The following is a 17,818-nucleotide window of genomic DNA, read 5'->3' as shown; positions in this document are numbered from 1 at the left end:
AGAGAGAGAGAGAGAGAGAGAGAGAGAGAGAGAGAGAGAGAGAGAGAAAAGGGGGGAGAGAGAGAGAGACAGAATATACAGTTTGCAGGCGGTGGGCTTCTGCAGCCAGTCTCCTTTAGACTGGGGGGCATCTTTATCTACTGGGGAGGAGTGGAGACAGACTGATGTGGCTACAGATGACAAAGAAGAACGTGAAATGACTGTGATTGTAGATTGAAAACAAACAGATATTAGACCGTAGAGTAAAAGACACGGAGGGAAGGTTGGATCCGGTGGTCTCAGTCGTCATCTCGGGAAGAGGCTGTGGGTGTCTACCTGTGTGTCCGGCAGTAGCATCGTGGTGCGAAGAGGTGAAGCCCACCGGCAGCCATGGCAGTCAGTACGTGGCAGGCTCTGTCGCCACTGCAGTGGGCTCGCTGGGGCTGGGACACACTGCTGGGAGGGGCAGGAGACGGGGACAGCCCGGGCTCGGATCCGGCTTTGGGGCTCCTCCGGAGTCTGTCCTGGGGCTCACGTCATGACAGCATGATCAGTTCTGCCACGGAACCGTTCAGACAGAGGTGAGACAGGAGGACCTTAGTAGTCAGTTTTATCTGGTGAGCTTCGCTTTGTGTGTGTGTGTGTGTGTGTGTGTGTGTGTATATTTGTTTGTTGCTGAGGAAAACCAATCAATATGTCTTTTGCGCAGGATGATAACATTGTAATTTTCATTTACAGCCTATTGTCATGTAGAAATTGGTAATTTCTCCAGTTTCGGCTGAGTGTGTGGCTCAGTGTTCCCCTCAGTCTCTCCCTATATATTTCATATCTGTGATGTAGATCTTGAGGTGGTCTTGTGTGAGTATGGGTGTTGCATGTGTGTGTTAAGGTGATCCTGTGTCCCAGATGTGTTATTATCTGTCGCCTCACTGCAGATTCAGCGTTTTCATTTGTAGCCATAAAAGTCCACAAGAAATGAAAACCGAAACACACACTAGCCTGAAGGCCTTTTTTGTTTTAACACATACACACTGCTGGAAATTGCACCTGCTGCCCTCACGACCTGAAGCACTAAAGAACAGTATCGGAACTGCTTTCTTGGGAGAAAGATGTATCATTCGTGATGTCCGCTGTCTGAAGGAGAGAAGTTTAGCTCACCGTCACATGGCGTCAATAATCCAGATACAGTCACTAGAGTTCAAGTGATGTCAGTCTGATGTAATCTCATCTTTTTTTATAGGAGTTCAGACTCTGATGGAGCGTTTGAGACCCCTGAAGCCACAACCCCAGTGAAGGCTCTTTCTCCCATAGATCCCCCAACCCAGCAACTAACGTCCGATGACAAAGGTAGGGTAAGAAAACCATGCCCTGATGTGCGTATGATGCTGTGTTACACCGTCATCAAAAAAAAAAAAAAACAGGTGTAAGAAAGTCTTGCTGCGCCATCTAGTGGAATAAAGCAGTGGACCAATCTGTTTGCTGAGACAAGCATCTTGGGCTTTTGGGATATCTAGGAAAGGCTGACCAATCGGCTCAGTCTCTCTCTCTCTCTCTCTCATGTGGTTAATTGTTGTTAATTTCTATCCAACTGAGAGACTCTTATTGAATTATTTATAGCACATTCATCTCGATAACTGGATGTGTCAGAAGCCAGCAGCAGCTTTTATCTCCATGCAGGCTGTCACGTTCACACCTGCATCTCAGCCACGAACCAGTTCAATTTTATTTCAGTTTGATTTTATGCCTTTTTTATCAGCTAAAACCTCTTTACGTTACATCTCTCCATCTTTTGCAGTAGCAGACACATCAGTGAGTCATCCTGCCTCGGAATTGTCTTCCGCTGATGCCACATGTCGTTCCCCGTCCATTATTTTTGATGAGGACAAGCCCATTGCAGCTAGTGGCCAATACAACATTGAGATTACTGGAGATTCAACAAGTCACAATCTGACCCGCTCACTCAGCCTCCAGGGAGGAGAACTAGACAGTGCTAGTCTGTTGGACGGTTCCTCAGTGGAAGGCTTCCGTCCACATTCTGAATCCTTCAGCGTAGGCACCGAGAGTGCTCCAGGGACACTCCACAGGCCCAAGAAAGTCCATCCTGGGTCTGTGAAGAAGAAGCCTGTTCTCAGACAGAACTCCAACCCAGAGAGTCCGAAGCCAGCCTCATCCATCAGCACCCCTGAGAGCAAGAAGCGCGCAAAGCCTCGAACTGCCAGCCCTCTCCAGCCTCAGGAGGAAGCAGAGCGGGGATCTTCAACCCCCAGCCCTGGAGGAACCCTCCGCAGAACCAGGAAGAGCCGAGTGGAGACTCCTCCTCCCCTGCCGGAGGAGACCAACCACACCAGCCAAGAGGAGAGCCTTGTCATCCCTGCCTTACCCTTGTGCCAGGAGGATACCCCTCTTGCGAGTAGTCCAACAGGCGGAGACGAATCCCCCATCCCCCCTAGTACCTCCTACAATTGGGATCCAGATAATTTTGAGAGCATCGATCCTTTCAGCACTGGAGGGAGTAAAATTGCCAATTCCCCTATCCTGGGTCGTAAAGGCCCCGTGTGTGCCCCCATTGCTACCCCTCCAGAGAGTCCCTCTGTCTCTTCTGTAGAGCCGTGTCCCCCAGCTCCTCTTCAAGAGCCAATCAGCAACCCTGAAGAGCAACCCATCATCCCCAAGCGTCAGTCAGTAAGGCTGGAGTTTGACTACTCTGAGGAGGGCAGTGAGGCGTCACACCAGGCCTCCCCCCCACCCAAGAGAGTGGGCAAGAAGCCCGGTGCGAAGATGCCTCTGAGGAAACCAAAGCTGGGGCTGAAGAAGGCCCCTCAAGTGCAGACGGAGCAGCTGGACAACCATCCCCCAGCAACCCACAATGGCAACGAGGAGAAAATCCCTGCTACTACAGACTCTTACAAGTTGGAACCTGACAAGTGGGATGAACCCAACTTCAATCCATTTACTTCTAAGAAAGGCATCGCCATCTCCCCCAAACTGTCCCGGCCGTCTTATTCCTTCGACACCAATACCGTTGATGACTCTGAGGACCCTTTCAAATCCTCTAATAAGATGGCCAACTCCCCTCCTAAGGCCTCTGCCTCCTTCGAACTGTCATCCAATGACTATGACAATGAAAATGACAACGACAACATTGGGGAACTGGAGGACCAAAATCAGAACAAACCTGGCAAGAAGAAGAAAACTCCTATCAAATCGTAAGTTCACAGTCTATTACCACCGGGCCCGCACATTTACAGGAGAGTCCATACTCACTTACAGAACATTGTATTCATGTGAAGGAATGTAAGCGTCTCTGTTTGTGAGGTTAGTCTGTGTTTGTATGTGATCCTCTTGTCTATTATGCCAGTGTCCTCTGTCTGTCTCTCTGTCACCTGTGTCTGTGTATTCTCATATGTCACAGGAAGTCCAGGGGTGTGTCTTCTCTATGTTGTCCGTTGTAAGTACAGGGACAACACAACCATCCATCCCTCTGACTCTTAATTCCACGTGGCTCCTTTTATAGCAGCATGTTGCCCTGTTGTCCCTCTTCCTATTAACAGAAACATCACAATCCCTTGTGCCCACTATTCCATGTAAACCTTTTCAATCCTGTTTATTTTAACAGGACATACTTGTTTTCATATTTTTCTTGTAACTTTATATTATGTACAGTACAATCATGCCTATGAAATGGCAATTGAAAAATGTCATAGTACAATTAGAATAGCCATACTTGGTATATTATCTCAATAATTGCTTATATATGAGTTTACATGTTCAAAGAGCATTCAAACATCATTAATGAGTTACTACTCACACAACAATATACTCATTCAGCCTAGTACTATACAGCAGAGTGCACAAAAGTGCAGTGTTACATTACGGATGGGTGTGGTCAGCAGCGTAAAAGGCTTGTATCCTTCCAATAGAGGTCAGCGCAACAGTGTTCGATGAGGTGTTGTCAAATGACAAACTTTACACATTGCGATGGGTTATTGAGTTTGTTGTGTTGCTGCCAGTCTTTACAACATTTTGAACAGATTCTATAATTTACTATCAGCTCTTTCTCCAAACCAAAAGTTAATATTGGAACAAATTCTGTTTCATGGTAAAATGTCCCAATACGTGTTTCTCCTTTAGCTGACAAAACATCTTTTTATGTCATATAAATGTGTTAACTGTCAAGTGTCCAGTCTGCTAGTCTGTACCAAAGAAGGTGCTTGTGCTCCCTCTTGTGTTCATTTTTGGCTATTGTTGAAAAAGCTAAAACTATATAATAATTTTTCTAGATATACATATTTTTGGGGGGGGATTATTGTCCCATTTATATTAATTACTAATTAATTCTGTTAAGAATTTTAACCATAAAATACTGAGCCAAAAACAGACCTTCTCTGCTCAGATGTATTAGATTATAGTTAGATTATAGTTTTAATTAGGATCGTGCATTCTGTTGTAAATTGCTATACAAGGACTTCCACTCCTTTAAAAACCCTTTGATAATCTATGTTTTTGGGATCTATAAATTGAAAACTAAAGTCACACAAGTAAAAGGCACTAACAGTTAATAGATTATGCATCAATGTCCTAACTAACCTGTTATATTACCAAACACATTCCTCTCTAGGATCTGTGTTATTATCTATTTGTGTGGAAAGTAAACTATTCATAACATAACATTCAAGTACTACCATTACTGACCCTCGTCAGGAACATTTCACTGTTCTGTTCATTACACCCTCACAAAGACTACAGCAAGTGGTGCTGTAACGCAATGCAAATTATGTTTTCATTTTAGGAAAAAAGCAGATGTACCCAACCAGGTTTACATTTCAGTATTTGCGGCTATACACACATCTGAGATATGACGCTAGTACACAATACTTGGTGTTAGACAGTGACAGACAGATCTAATAAAGTTGTGTACTGAAGGCGCTGAGTGACTCTTGATCTTGACGATTGATGGTTTTTCCTTTTTCTCAGTCTTACTTTCAGAGTGAAAAGGTCGCCAAAGAAATCCCCATTGTCTGACCCATCCCAGGTGCGTACCTAATGCTTCATACCTGTACATCTCTCTGTACACTTGAGTCTCTCGCTGTTGTCTGCCTGTATTTCTCCCTCTTCCCTCCGATTCTGTCATTGGCACCTTCTTCGTGTTGTAGGATCTTTCGCCCACAGATGAAACTCCTTCCCTCCGCCCACAGGACGACCACGCCACAGACGAGGAGAAGCTGGCCTCCTCCACCAGTCACAAGTGGGCCGCCCTGCACGATATGGATGCGGATTTGAACTCTGACCAGCAAGACTTCCCTCAGCCATGCGACCTCACTTCCTTTGTTAATGAGAACAGTCTTCCTCCCCAGACTCCAGGTGAGGCTCAGCTGTCTGACTCTCCTGGATTCCTGTTTGTGCCCCAGGGCCACATGTGTCCAAATAAGTGCTGACAGAGATCAAAGCATACCGCAGACATGCGGCGCTCAAAGGACATTCAAAGCTTATGTTTGGATAAACCGTCATGCACAGCAACCATCCCCTTTACTCTTCATTCATCCAGCAATGTTATTGATTTTTGTTGTGGCAGTGAAATAAGCCTGTTCTCTACTGCACTCTGACCTACAGAAGAGCCTCCTTTTCCCAGGGGCTGTGTGGCTCAACCCATCTGGGTCAGAGATGAAATAATCAACAGACAGTCCTGCTTCAGCCTCTAACCTCATCAGTACAGAGCTCAACACTGGCTGAAATGTCCCTCCATTTCTTCTTCTGCCTCTAAAACTTTGTTTTGTCTTTCTGTGTTAGTGCAAGACTATGAAATTGAGTACATGGAGAAGCTTGGCTCCGCTTCGCCCGTGAGTATTTGATCGAATGTTTGCTGCTTTCTTTATTAACACTGGTTCGTTTAATATACGTGATTTAAAATTAGAATTCAGAAAGCTTATGTTTTATTCTCTTGTAGCCACTGTCTGTGAAGAAGCCGTCTTTGTACTTGAAGTTGGACTCAGTATCTGACAGCTTAACCAAGAATACGTGTGCACATGGATCTGAGCCCAGCTCCCCCTACACAGGGTACAACACACTTCTACTGCTCTACTGCATGTTTATTTCTGTGTATTTATTGTGTAGTATTTGATTACATTGTATGTTCACTGTGCAATGTAGTAAGTCTTACAATGCAATTGTCAGTGCTTTACTGCTACAGTATACTATCTACATTGCTGATTGTGAACCAGAATGATTTGGATTGCATAACGCATACAGTTGAGCTGCTCCACTCATCCATCATATACAGTAAATGACATGCCTTGTCCCTCTCTCTCCCTCCCTTTCTCCTCTCTGTCTCCCACACTGAGCAGGAGTTTCGAGGAGATGGAGGCCCAGATAACAGCGGGTATGAAGACACCGGTGCTGAGCTCCCGGCCCGGTCCCGAGGGCTCCGCTGGAGACAAGGGCAGGAAGAGAGAGAGTGACGCACTCAGCCGAACACAGAGCACGGAGAGGGATGAGCAGGTGAGCCGAGCGCTTGTGTAAATAGTCAAACTCATTGAGCAGTTATCGCATACGTTGTCATTGCTGGGTCTTGTCACCATCACGTGAGGAGAATTTGTGAGCTTTGATTTTGGAGAACTTACACCATGTCATTGTTTCGTCACGAGGGGGGAGAGTGCCACACTGCACATGCTTTGTTAGAAGGCCGTGACTTGGCCTTCCAACATGAGCGCCATCAGTCATGGTGATTCTCATTAAAGCCTTGTCACTGATGACACATAGCCAGTCTGCCACACTAGCTTCCCAGCTTGAACTCAGTGACACAGCTCCCGATGCCGCCACTCAAAACACTCAGCGCTTTGCTTTGCCATGCTGACCCCTGCCCTCCTACCTACTCCTCCCGGTGCCCCTGTAGTCCCCTTACCAGGGCCCTGTGGAGGCCCCTGCTCCAGTCCCGGCCATGCCTCTGTTAGACAGGCTGTCTGAGTGTGACGACCTCCTGCAGTACCTGGAGCCTGACCTGGCTGAGACCAACCCCACCGCATTCGCCCAAAAACTACAGGTGTGTTGACAGACTAGACGTGACCCCTCTTGATGAACCTTACATCTGGTGGCCCATTTGTGACCCTTATATGTGTGTCTTTTTCACGTTATTCTCACTGTGCCACCTAACTACATCCTGTCTTTTCATTTCCCCATTTCTCACCTCCTATGCCTCAGTTGCAGTTTTTAGCTTACTGTGGAAAATAGATCGATGGTGTGTGAAATGTAGCAGCAGCAAGTGTGTGCGCTCAACTCAAGTTTTTATATGTTTTCCCTTTGCTCTCTCATCCTTGGGCCGCAAACCCCCTTCCTTACCCCTGAAATCCATCAATCCCCCACCCCCCCATGTGTGCGGCCCAGGAGGAGCTGGTGCTTGCTGCCCTGAGGATAGAGGCTCTGCAGGTAGCCAAAACCATCTCTCAGTGCCCCTCCCTCTCCACTGTAACCCCCCAGGTACTGCGCTGAGACCTGCACCTGCTGTATGCAAGTGTGTGTGTGTGTGTGTGTGTGTGTGTGTGTGTGTTTGTAGGAGGAAAGATGCATCTCTTGAATGAGTGATTATAGAAGAGCAGGTGTGTGTGAAATGCACGTGTGCGTGGCTGTAGTGTGCGTGCATGAGTGTGTCTCAGCCTGCCTCCCCCTCCCCCTAATCACACCATTCTGAGTGTGACTGTGAGCTCATGGCCTTATCAACATGGTGGCTGCACCGCTACATTCGCAGTCCTCTTCAACAACCCCCACATATGAAATCTTTAACATGGCTTAACGTGTAAAGCTCCCACCCCGACTAGCAGCGAGCTCTTCCAGGTTGTCTCCTCAGCGACAGAGTGCTGTGCCTTCTTCGTCCCTTTGCCTTTATTATGCATGTTGGGCAACATGCATGTTGCCTGTTCATGAGAAGATTACATGAGCATGAATGTGACTGGGAATGTCTCACACTAAAATTATATCAGCCGCTGAGGAGTTATGAGAATATAACTCTCCCAGATGTATTTGTTGATGCTTTGCTGTCATCACCCCAAAATCCCAGTCACATTCTTGTGTCGTGATTCGGTCCTTTTCCCAGACTAACAGCACTAACAAACAGATACATCAGGTAGGTGACAGTATCAAGTTTAGCTGGAATCTTAGGTAGAATTTTGTGATTTTGCTGGTTGAAGGGCTTGTGCTGAAACAGCACATGCCTTCATACAGTAGAAGAAGAGTGCGATCTTTTGCTTGATCAGTGGTGAATCTACATTTTATGGTCAGTGGAAAAACTCTGGTAAGAGTTGGAGCAGGGCAGGCGCTTCTATCCCTCCATGTCTCATGCTGTTGTCCCACACATTTTACAGTCTCGACTCAAGAAACCCAGCACTCGGCGGTGGAATATCAACGGTTCACCCTTACTCAAAGTAAGAGTAACATATACCCCTGTGGTCTGTCTTGGCCTTGATCCAACTACAGTGCAGTCCAAGTATTTGGTCATAAACACATTTCTCTTTGTTTTTGGCTTAGAGCACCAGCACACTAGATTTAAAGTAACTATGAGAGTTAAGGGCTGATGGTGAATGAAGGTGTTCATATCTACATTGGTTAAGAGTGTAGGAATCACAGCCCTTTAATAAATAGTACCTCCAATTTTGTACAGTGCAGAAAATAATAGGTCTCCTTCAGTGCTGTTAAACCAATTTGAATGTAAATGCCTTTTAATTAACGCTCAGCCCTATACTCACTTAGTGCTGGAGTACAAAAGCAAAACAATTGTCCATATGGCTACAGACTGCACTGTAAACTCTAACCCCCGTAGACCCGAGAAATCCAGAAGTCTGAGATCTTTTTCCAGGTCTCACTACATTTTAGCCTACCATAGCTGTACATTGTCCCTGTAAGCCAATTTGTCTGAGTTGTGTTTTCTGCAGTCATATCTAGTATCTCTCTTGTAGTAGTCTACTAATGGCTTCTTTTTCTGTATGACGTAGCTTTTGTCTTGTGTCTTCAGTTGTCCCTTTTTTGTTCACATTAAGTAGTTTTCCCTTAAGTCTACACTAAGTGTTTTAAAATGTTTGCAGTTGACTTGACATGTGATCCAGGATGATCTGGTAAAGGAGTTTTGTACAAGAATAAATTAGCAGCAGGGCAAAGCGGGCAACTGCCCCGGGGATGGTTGTTTGTGTGTGTGTGTTACTTTGTGGTAATTTCATTCATTACAAATGTTTGCAGTAACATCAGGCTACAACCTCCTGGTCTGAAAAGTGAAGCTAATGTGGAAGTGCCTTACACTTGCATTCTTTCTAATAGCCACTAGGGGGCGACTCATCGGTTTGAAAGAAAGTCAGATTTTCTGAAAGTCTATGAGAAAATGACCATTTTTCTTACTTGATTTATCACCTCACTGCGTGATATTTATTCAGGAAATTATAGTCCCATTTAGAGTAAAATAGACAAAAAGTAGGGCATGCTTTAGGGCGTGGCTACCTTGTGATTGACAGGGAGCCATCACAGCATTGTCTGGTCTGGGAGTTGTCTGCGTTTTTGTCTTAGACCTTAAACTCTTTCATACTGTGTTTTCAGTTCATACAAGTTTATTGTAACTGTTTTGGTCGCCATAAAATGTCTTGTTCAGCGGTCGGTTGTATTTAGCTCCTCCCTCTCGTGTCACTTCAGGTTGTAAAAAACCAAGATGGCTTCAAAACAGCAGTCCCCAAACCAATGGGTGACGTGACGGTAGCTACATCCACTTCTTATATACATTCTATGGGTAATATGCACTACTGAGGGACAATTAGTAATTGTGCCCAAAAGTGGCTTTTGCATTTCTACCCAGTCTTGCGGACCTTGCGTTTCATCAAATTATTAATACGCATGTACAGACATACAGCAAACCTGGCAAAGATAGTATTCTAGTGTAGAAATTGTGGTCATTTTGATGGATTGGGGCATGTCAGTTTAGGTTGTGGTCAATAGGAGCCTCAAGCCCCCTAAAGTACTCTCAGTAAGGACACACATTTATTCAGCGTAACGGATGTTGCTTAATTATACTTCATTGCAATTTATGGTACTGGCATTTTTATTGGTTTTATTAGGATTGTCTCTTTAAAACAGACCTTTAAATAAAAGTTACTGTGAGTCATGCCAGCACTTGGTTTTGGCAGATTTTCTTTAAATTTCTGTTTAAACCTCACTGAAGTGAAAGGGTAATCCCAATCAGCACCTGACTAAAAGCAAAAGAGGTCCATGGTAACCTGAACTTGACCGGTCTTTACCTTCAGTGGGACAATGGAATTACTACTCTAGCCAGACCAAACACTCTCTTTTCAGCATATTAGCGGATCTCAGGCTTCTTGTCCCCCCGTGAGCCCCGACCACTTCATCAAATCCTCCCGTAATCCGTCTCTCCCAAGGATGACTAAATCCATTTCAGGGCAGAGTTTTAAGGGAACAAAAATGGTGCTAGAACAAGGATTGTTTTTACATTTTGATATGATGAATTGTGTGAGGAGTTGTGTTGGTAGAGTCATAGGTTGCAATGGTCTCATAAACACATGCATACATACTTTGTTTTGTAGTGTCTCTCAGTACACCTCAACACTGTATCCAAATTTAAAGTCTTTCTAGCGATACATCCTGGGAATTTCCTGGTTCACCTCAAATTTAAGTCTTTGTAAAGTAATTGGGGCATTGCTGTAACAGTTCACACTATGATTCTAGCCACAACAGGTGAGACCAGTATGTTGAAATATGCCTTAACATGAGACTAACATCTATTTCCCATGCTGCCCAGTCCGCTACCTTATCCTCCCTCTCCTGTATATGATGCAGCCCTTGCTGTATCAACTGCTGCCCTCCTTCCTGTGTACCTTGCCTGGACCCAATCACATTCAAGCTACTGACCGCTCAGCTGGGGGCAGCATCAGCCAAATCACTTGGCTAATACTGTGGCAATGAAGACTGTTTCATCCAATCATGTGGCAGCTGACCAAGTCTTCAGGAGCATCACCAGCCAATCTCATCTATATATTGATTTTTGTAGTGTTTTACATTTTGATGTAGTTTAAAGCTGCCTTGCGGTTTGATTCAGGAATGCGTGTGGCCCCGACAGTGAGGGTTTCCCATCTTTGGCTCAGTCTGGTTTGTAACTGGTTATGTTTCCTTTCCTCTCCCGCCTCTCCTTTGGCTCCTGTGAGCAGCACAGAGACGTGTCTTCTCCAGGAGAGAGCGGCGTGTCCAAGAACTCACTGTACGCCAGGACCACCGACAGCTACATCGAAGGGGAGAGTCCCCACCTGCCCAGAGAACTGGACCACTCGCTGGGAATCGCGCGAGAGGAGGTGCGCCCAAGACTCTTTCTTTTCATCCTACAAGTCAGAAATGCTGTCAATGCATTAATTCAACATCACACACCTAACTGTTTTGTCACCCTCCTCAGATCGTGACAAAGGAGAAAGAAGTGCTGGAGTGGCAGAGGAAGTATGAAGACAGCCGACAGGAAGTGGTGGAGATGAGGTAGGAAGTAGCACCTTGGGTTGTCATCACTTACATCACTGTGAGGTCCCACCCATACACTACAGGAAGGACTTAACACCTCCCTGTGTTTCTGTTCGGTGGTACTGTGTCAGGATGCTTAGTGTCTTGTTGTCAGACTCCACCTATCACCGTTTAACCTATCAATTGGTTTATCTTGCTTTAAGTGTAAAACAAAGTCACAGCTAATGCAGAATGGAGATCCAGTTAAAGAAGTCCATCTGAGTCCTACTATCAGCATGAGTGTTATAGATGATTGTGATATATGTAAATAATATAAGGATATTTTCTAGGGGCTTTAGGTGTCATTTGGATTATACACCACCAATATCTTGAAACTGTGATTAACTACACTCATATTTACGTCTACAGATGAGCAATATATATCCGACAAATATAGGTTCAAGGAGATGGCGATGTGAGGCCTTTTTCTCTGTCAGCAGGTGGTGGGTGTGTGGGTCCAGCTGGCCCCAGCTCAGTTAGTGTGGATAAGACAGAGCTTACTTCATTTGACTGATTGGGCTCAAGATAAGGAGGGGCTAAGAGGCTAAGGGGGAGGCATGGCTAATCAATCCTCTTACCTCTGGCAACCTGCTTTTGCTAAAACAAGGCTTCCTATTGGGCCCTGCTGCTCTTTGGCTTGGAGTGTGTGGGAACGTCTAGCTTTAAGACTCAGATGGAAACTGGACATAGTGCAAATAGATAAAAGATATAAAGCTAAGGATAGTTTAGGGCGCTTAAAACTCTTCAGTCACTCAATAATCCTATTATCTAAAGTTGCAGGCTGGATAACGGTGTCGTTTACCTGAATTCTAAGAAAATATCTTATTGCACATTTTACACTTAAGTTGCACTTTTTAATATCAGATGTTTCCAGCATATGAATGCAATATCAAAATTATGACAGAAAGCACAAATCAGAAGTACCAGATCCACATCTGTCTTTCAAATATCCAACCAGGTCAGGCTATGTGTTTTATTTAAACATCTTGCCAACAAACAGACATTTTCGTTGGTGTCCGGGTTCAAATGTACGGGTTGGACAAAATTATATTGTTTTAGAGATATGTATACTTTGAAATAGTTTGTCATGCTAATACAACCCTTTCCATATACTGATGATCCACAATTTTGCATCCATAGGAGGATTGTTGCAGAGTATGAGAAGACGATTGCACAGATGATAGGTGAGTTCAGTGTTAAAATACAGGTGCTCAGTTGCTAACAAAAACCGAGCATTGGTCCCAAGTTACTGGACCCTCTGTCTTTTCAGTACACGTGAAATTTATTTCAAACCAATTACTTTTGTTCCCCAACTTCTGACACTACTTTTTGCTACGCTTGTTTATTTGCAAACTGAGCAGTATATACTGTATTTGTGTGCCTTACTCTATTGCCACAGATTTCAGAGAATTAAGTACTCTTTTTATTCTCTCACTCAAGCTAGCTTTGCCATGTGCTTGCTTTCATGTTTGAGTGATATGAACTGAATCCTGACGTCTTTGGAGGGGAAATGCTGACCTTTAGCCCACGTGTGTCCAGTTTCTCTAAACTCATTAAATCACGCTGCAGGTTCCCTCTCTGCATTAGTCCTGCTCTCACCTTCTTCGCCACCTGATGATTTGACGTCCTCTGGTGTCTAATTTCTTACTCTCATTCAAAGCACTGTCACAAAAAGGAACAATCTGTCTCTGCCCGTGTCTAACACTCGGCTCTCTCACTTGCCTTGCCCTACCAGCTTGACTTAACACAGTCCATTCTTTTCTGTTCTGCTCCCATCTTTGCTCCCCTTACTATTTGATAACCCTGACAGGCATGCCAGGTGAGTAACGCGGAATTCTCCTTCACTTGTTTGTGTCAGCTCACATCTGTTTACCCCTGTCCGTCAGAGAAGGGAGCAGATGTGCTCACTTTCTTCACCTCATCCAGTGACATTTGTTTGTCCATTTTGTTGCATTTCATCCTGTATGTTGAGATTCTATTCTTTTTTTTGAATGGGTAAAAAGAGTCATTCGACATTAACTTCATGTAATCCTTCAGTTGCTGATATTAAATACAGCATACACATGTGCATATGAATACTGAGAACCTTTACATGCACACCTGCACTGTAGCAGAAGTCATTCATGCAGAATTAGTGAGTTAAGCAGGTTGGTCATGTCTAACCTAGTGACAGGAAAGGAAAGGGAAAACTGGGACGGGGCTGAAATACTTCGTAAGATGAAGGACCTGGAAGCCAAAATGCCAGCTCTGTTTTTATGGTTTACAGGTGTCTTTGATTTCCCCATTGTTAAGTGTTTTTGTTTGCATGCTTACTCGTATAGTGTAGTATAAAAGGCTGCTAAATCACACAAACCCACAAATTCATTTTAATATATTGTCAGAAAATCAAGTGTTTGTTTGTACGTATGTGTGTCTGTATACGTGCCCGGTACAGCAGACTCTTCAGTACATACCGACTGGTGATCTGATCTGCAGTATATTTGTGTGTGTCCATCAGAGGATGACCAGAAAGAGAAGTCTCTCTCCCACCACACCATCCAGCAGCTCATCATGGAGAAGGACCAGGCCTTGGCCGACCTCAACTCCGTGGAAAAGTCTCTGGCCGACCTCTTCCGCCGTTACGAGAAGATGAAAGATGTACTGGAGGGCTTCCGCAAGGTGACTGACACACATTATTCACAACTAATGAGTCTTTTCAGCATAACCGGCCTTGTAAGTCATCTGAAAATTAGCTTGACAAATCCTTATGGCAAGTAATTCAAATACTTCCCACTCCCTTCAGAATGAAGAGGTTCTGAAGAAATGCGCTCAGGAGTATCTGTCCAGGGTCCGCAAGGAGGAACAGCGCTATCAAGCCCTGAAGATTCACGCAGAGGAGAAACTAGACAGGTGGGTGTCATTATTGGGAGTTTATTCCACCATGACAGTTATTTCCGCCAATGGGAAATACACCAACTACACAATAATAATGCAGAGCTAAAATATGTTGAGATATAGGCAAATGCTGTTCCTATTGATTTCTAAAGATTCATACTGTATTGGCTTGAGGTGACTTGATTCTCATTGTATCACTTGTGTGTTTCCAGGGCCAATGGAGACATAGCTCATGTGCGGGCCAAGTCCAAGCAGGAGCAGGCCGCCCACCAGGCCAGTCTGAGGAAGGAGCAGATGAAGGTGGAATCTCTGGAGCGCACTTTGGAGCAAAAGGTCAGTCTAAATTCCTCAGTCCCGCGGTATAAAGGGATGTGAAATCATTCAAAAATATCCATGCGGACAAGTATATCAATTATTAAAAATGTTTTGCAATTGTTTTATAGAACAAAGAGATCGAGGAGTTGACAAAGATCTGTGATGAGCTGATCGCCAAGATGGGCAGGAGTTAGCGATCACACCACACCCAGGCCAAATCTCACAGAGAAGAGGAGTGGTTGCGGGAAGACACAAACAAATGTTTTACACTCTTCAAAGGACTGATGGACATTTAAGGCCAAAATGGTCTCGGGGGTTAAATTTCAAACTGACTTTGTGTATACAGGATCCACAGGAACGACTTCCCCCTAATCACTCTGTACATTTTTGATGTGTCCGTGTATCGTACTGTATCAGGGGTCTGATTTAAAGTTTAAGTAAATGTATCATATCACTAATGAGTGTGTCTGTGCGTGTGTGATAGTGGGAAAGCGAGAGCATTGTTTGTCGGTTAAATTATCTATAATGATGTTGCCATGAAAGCCACTGAGGGAGAAGACTGTTGTCCCGTTCCTGTTGTTGTCTCCTCTTGATACAAGAGAAAAGATAAGACTTTGAAAAAGAGTAACAAGAGATTTAGATTAATTTATAAAATTGTTCATACACCACTAAGAGTACACAAACTATCACAATATAGCTTACTGCATGAGGCAAAGAAAGGAGAACTTGTAATGTTATGTGTTTGTATATACTGTAGGAAATTCCAAGTATGAAAAAGATTCCTCTGCATTTTTGATAGTTACTCTGTCATCCTCGGCACGCTTCCCTCATGTGACCTTGTAGATATTTGTCATACTTGTCATAGCTTTCTCGATGAAAATTGTGCGACTATTTTTTGGGATTTTATTTTGATATAAAGCGAACTAATTGTGACCTTATTCAGTCATGACAGGAATAATTTAATTTTGGATGGATATGTCCTAGTTCTGCTGTGGTCGTTGTGTCACACTGAGGAATAACTTTTCTGCACAGCTGCTGTACAGCATCTGCTTACAAAGTGCAATAAAAGATGGCAATATAGCACACTGTATCAGTTTAGTTGATCTGGCATGACCAATACATCAGGATTATGTTGTGATCATGGTTTTCTGATATTGTCTTAGGGTTTCTTTTCTCTTACTTTAGATCTGTGATTCTCAATCAGGAGTAAGATGGTATGTGGAAAAAAACTGAAATTGTGGTAATATATATTAAAATCCTATTATATATACACATACATTTGTATTTAGGAGGGAAATACATTTAGAATAGCATTAGAAATTGCTGTGAGGCTGATCGTAAGCACATTTATTGCCACAATAACCAATAAACTACCAGCTACAAAATCCCAGCTGCACGGGAGTTTGAAATAGATCACTGAAAGTAAAAGATAGATGGTTAAAATCCAATTTCTTCCACTTAAAGTGTCAGTAGTATAAATGCAAACCTCCAGACCATGCCTAAACATCAACCGTTCAAGGATCACACTGTCTCATATGAAAATAATACTATACCACTTGTAAATAACAAATAGTGTTGAATAACATCCAGTTTGAAAGAACATATTTAGAACATGACGAGTGGAGTCACTGAACTTGAACAGTACTTGACTTTACCTGACAGAGCTGTGCAGTGTTCAATAAGCATTTTACAGGCATAACATGTTTAGAATAGCAATGAGACAGAAGACAGCCAACCTAAAATTATTTACTGCAATTCTTGGAACTGAAATTGTAGAATATGTGATTTGTAACTCTTAATACGAAGTTAATCTTTCCAAATGTCCAACTGAAGTAGATGGAACATTTCATACAAAGTACATTAAGGCATCTACATCAGCAAAATGTGTCCGAATACTGATCGCATGCTGGCACTTGTACGTCACAGGACAACTAGCTTCCTGTGGCAAATTAGCCTGGCACTGAAGGAACCAAATGGACATCTGTAGGGCCACAATGCCAGTAAAAGTTCAAAGATCAAACTGGACATGTGAAGACAGGGACAATAGAGGGAGGAGCCAGACTCGGGATGGGTGTGGCCACAGCACTGGTGAATGGTGCAGTGAGAAGTACGGGACGAATCCTTCTGCCCATCCAGGCAGAAGAAGCAAATATTGACACTCAACACAGAGCTGTGGGCCCTAGTGGAGGGGCTGCTAATCCCCTATAGTCAGTACAGGAGGGGTATCGGCTCATCTCATAGCAGATTAAGCTCAGGGTGCTTTAGGAGCAAACAAACTGCTTTTTAGTGTGTGATCAAGACGACCGAGGACCACCAGCACCATGAGAGCTGTCCAGTACTGTCCGCTGCTCCTGCTTTCTTTAGTCCTGCTAGCGACCAACAGTAAGGACTACAGTTTTTTATTGTTTTCTATCTTCACCTCATCCTTCCTCCCCTTTAGATTTCCCCTCTACCTTCTGTCCACCTTTCATTGCTTGGTGTCTACCTTCAGGTACTAGTGTGCATTTGCTTTTTTTATATGTATTTCTGTAATCTCCTGAGAGGCAGGGACCCATTGAGTGAATATCTGTCCAAAGTAGCTTTGCTCTCAGACATCAGGACAGGTTATGTTGGATACAACAACACTGCAATTATCTTTATTTTTTCGAAAATTTCCTTGCATGTTTTGAAAAAACAACATTATGTCAGCTTTGCTAGTTGCTGTTTTTCTGGTAATTTTCCTGAGTTTTGCTTGCGGTGTGTCATCTTCCTCTGTAACTAGCATGCAAGCCCCACAACTAATCTCTTAATAGGCCTGGCTAATACTTATAGCATGTGTGTGGAGCGGCTGCGCTGTGGCGATAGATTGGGGTCAAGTGCGAACAGCAAGGGGGCATTTATACGTCATGTCAACATACAGAGGGGCACACAGGAAGCAAAGAAAAAAGATCAACTGCTCAAAATACATTTTGGTTTGCTGTTGTTTTTATTGTTTTACTCTTAAAGTTGCGCTTTTATCTGTAAAAGGGCTAAAAGTCTGATATTTTAGCAATATATTACTTATTACTGTTTCTGATTAAGTTGATTTGCTGGCTTGTGTAGACAATTTCACCTCACTGGTCTTTACCTGAACTGACACAACACTTTG

At 43.8% G+C, this 17,818-nt stretch overlaps 1 protein-coding gene across 3 annotated transcripts in view; it reads left to right on the top strand.

The window, feature by feature from the left end:
- The window catches only part of tacc2 (transforming, acidic coiled-coil containing protein 2), a 47,566-nt gene extending 31,795 nt beyond the window's left edge, over positions 1-15,771 (top strand). For 2 of the 3 annotated variants that reach the window (XM_031872811.1, XM_031872801.1), the window contains 19 exons: positions 1,220-1,326; positions 1,775-3,185; positions 3,392-3,427; positions 4,954-5,011; positions 5,133-5,340; positions 5,767-5,816; positions 5,924-6,033; positions 6,321-6,474; positions 6,869-7,015; positions 7,357-7,449; positions 8,331-8,390; positions 11,166-11,306; positions 11,405-11,481; positions 12,643-12,686; positions 13,313-13,321; positions 14,000-14,160; positions 14,285-14,391; positions 14,589-14,709; positions 14,820-15,771. In XM_031872811.1, coding sequence (XP_031728671.1) covers positions 1,220-1,326; positions 1,775-3,185; positions 3,392-3,427; positions 4,954-5,011; positions 5,133-5,340; positions 5,767-5,816; positions 5,924-6,033; positions 6,321-6,474; positions 6,869-7,015; positions 7,357-7,449; positions 8,331-8,390; positions 11,166-11,306; positions 11,405-11,481; positions 12,643-12,686; positions 13,313-13,321; positions 14,000-14,160; positions 14,285-14,391; positions 14,589-14,709; positions 14,820-14,885 — 3,160 coding nt within the window. In that variant the 3' untranslated portion in view covers positions 14,886-15,771. The remainder of the gene's footprint in view (positions 1-1,219; positions 1,327-1,774; positions 3,186-3,391; positions 3,428-4,953; positions 5,012-5,132; positions 5,341-5,766; positions 5,817-5,923; positions 6,034-6,320; positions 6,475-6,868; positions 7,016-7,356; positions 7,450-8,330; positions 8,391-11,165; positions 11,307-11,404; positions 11,482-12,642; positions 12,687-13,312; positions 13,322-13,999; positions 14,161-14,284; positions 14,392-14,588; positions 14,710-14,819) is intronic. The other variant, XM_031872792.1, reaches the window with a different exon arrangement.
- The last annotated feature ends 2,047 nt before the right edge of the window (positions 15,772-17,818 follow it).

This window comes from Anarrhichthys ocellatus, unplaced genomic scaffold, assembly GCF_004355925.1.
Source record: "Anarrhichthys ocellatus isolate YVR2014 unplaced genomic scaffold, GSC_Weel_1.0 scaffold3, whole genome shotgun sequence".
Lineage (NCBI taxonomy): Eukaryota > Metazoa > Chordata > Actinopteri > Perciformes > Anarhichadidae > Anarrhichthys > Anarrhichthys ocellatus.
The sequence above is the reverse complement of the archived record's forward strand: the minus strand, read 5'-3'. Positions and strand labels throughout refer to the sequence as shown.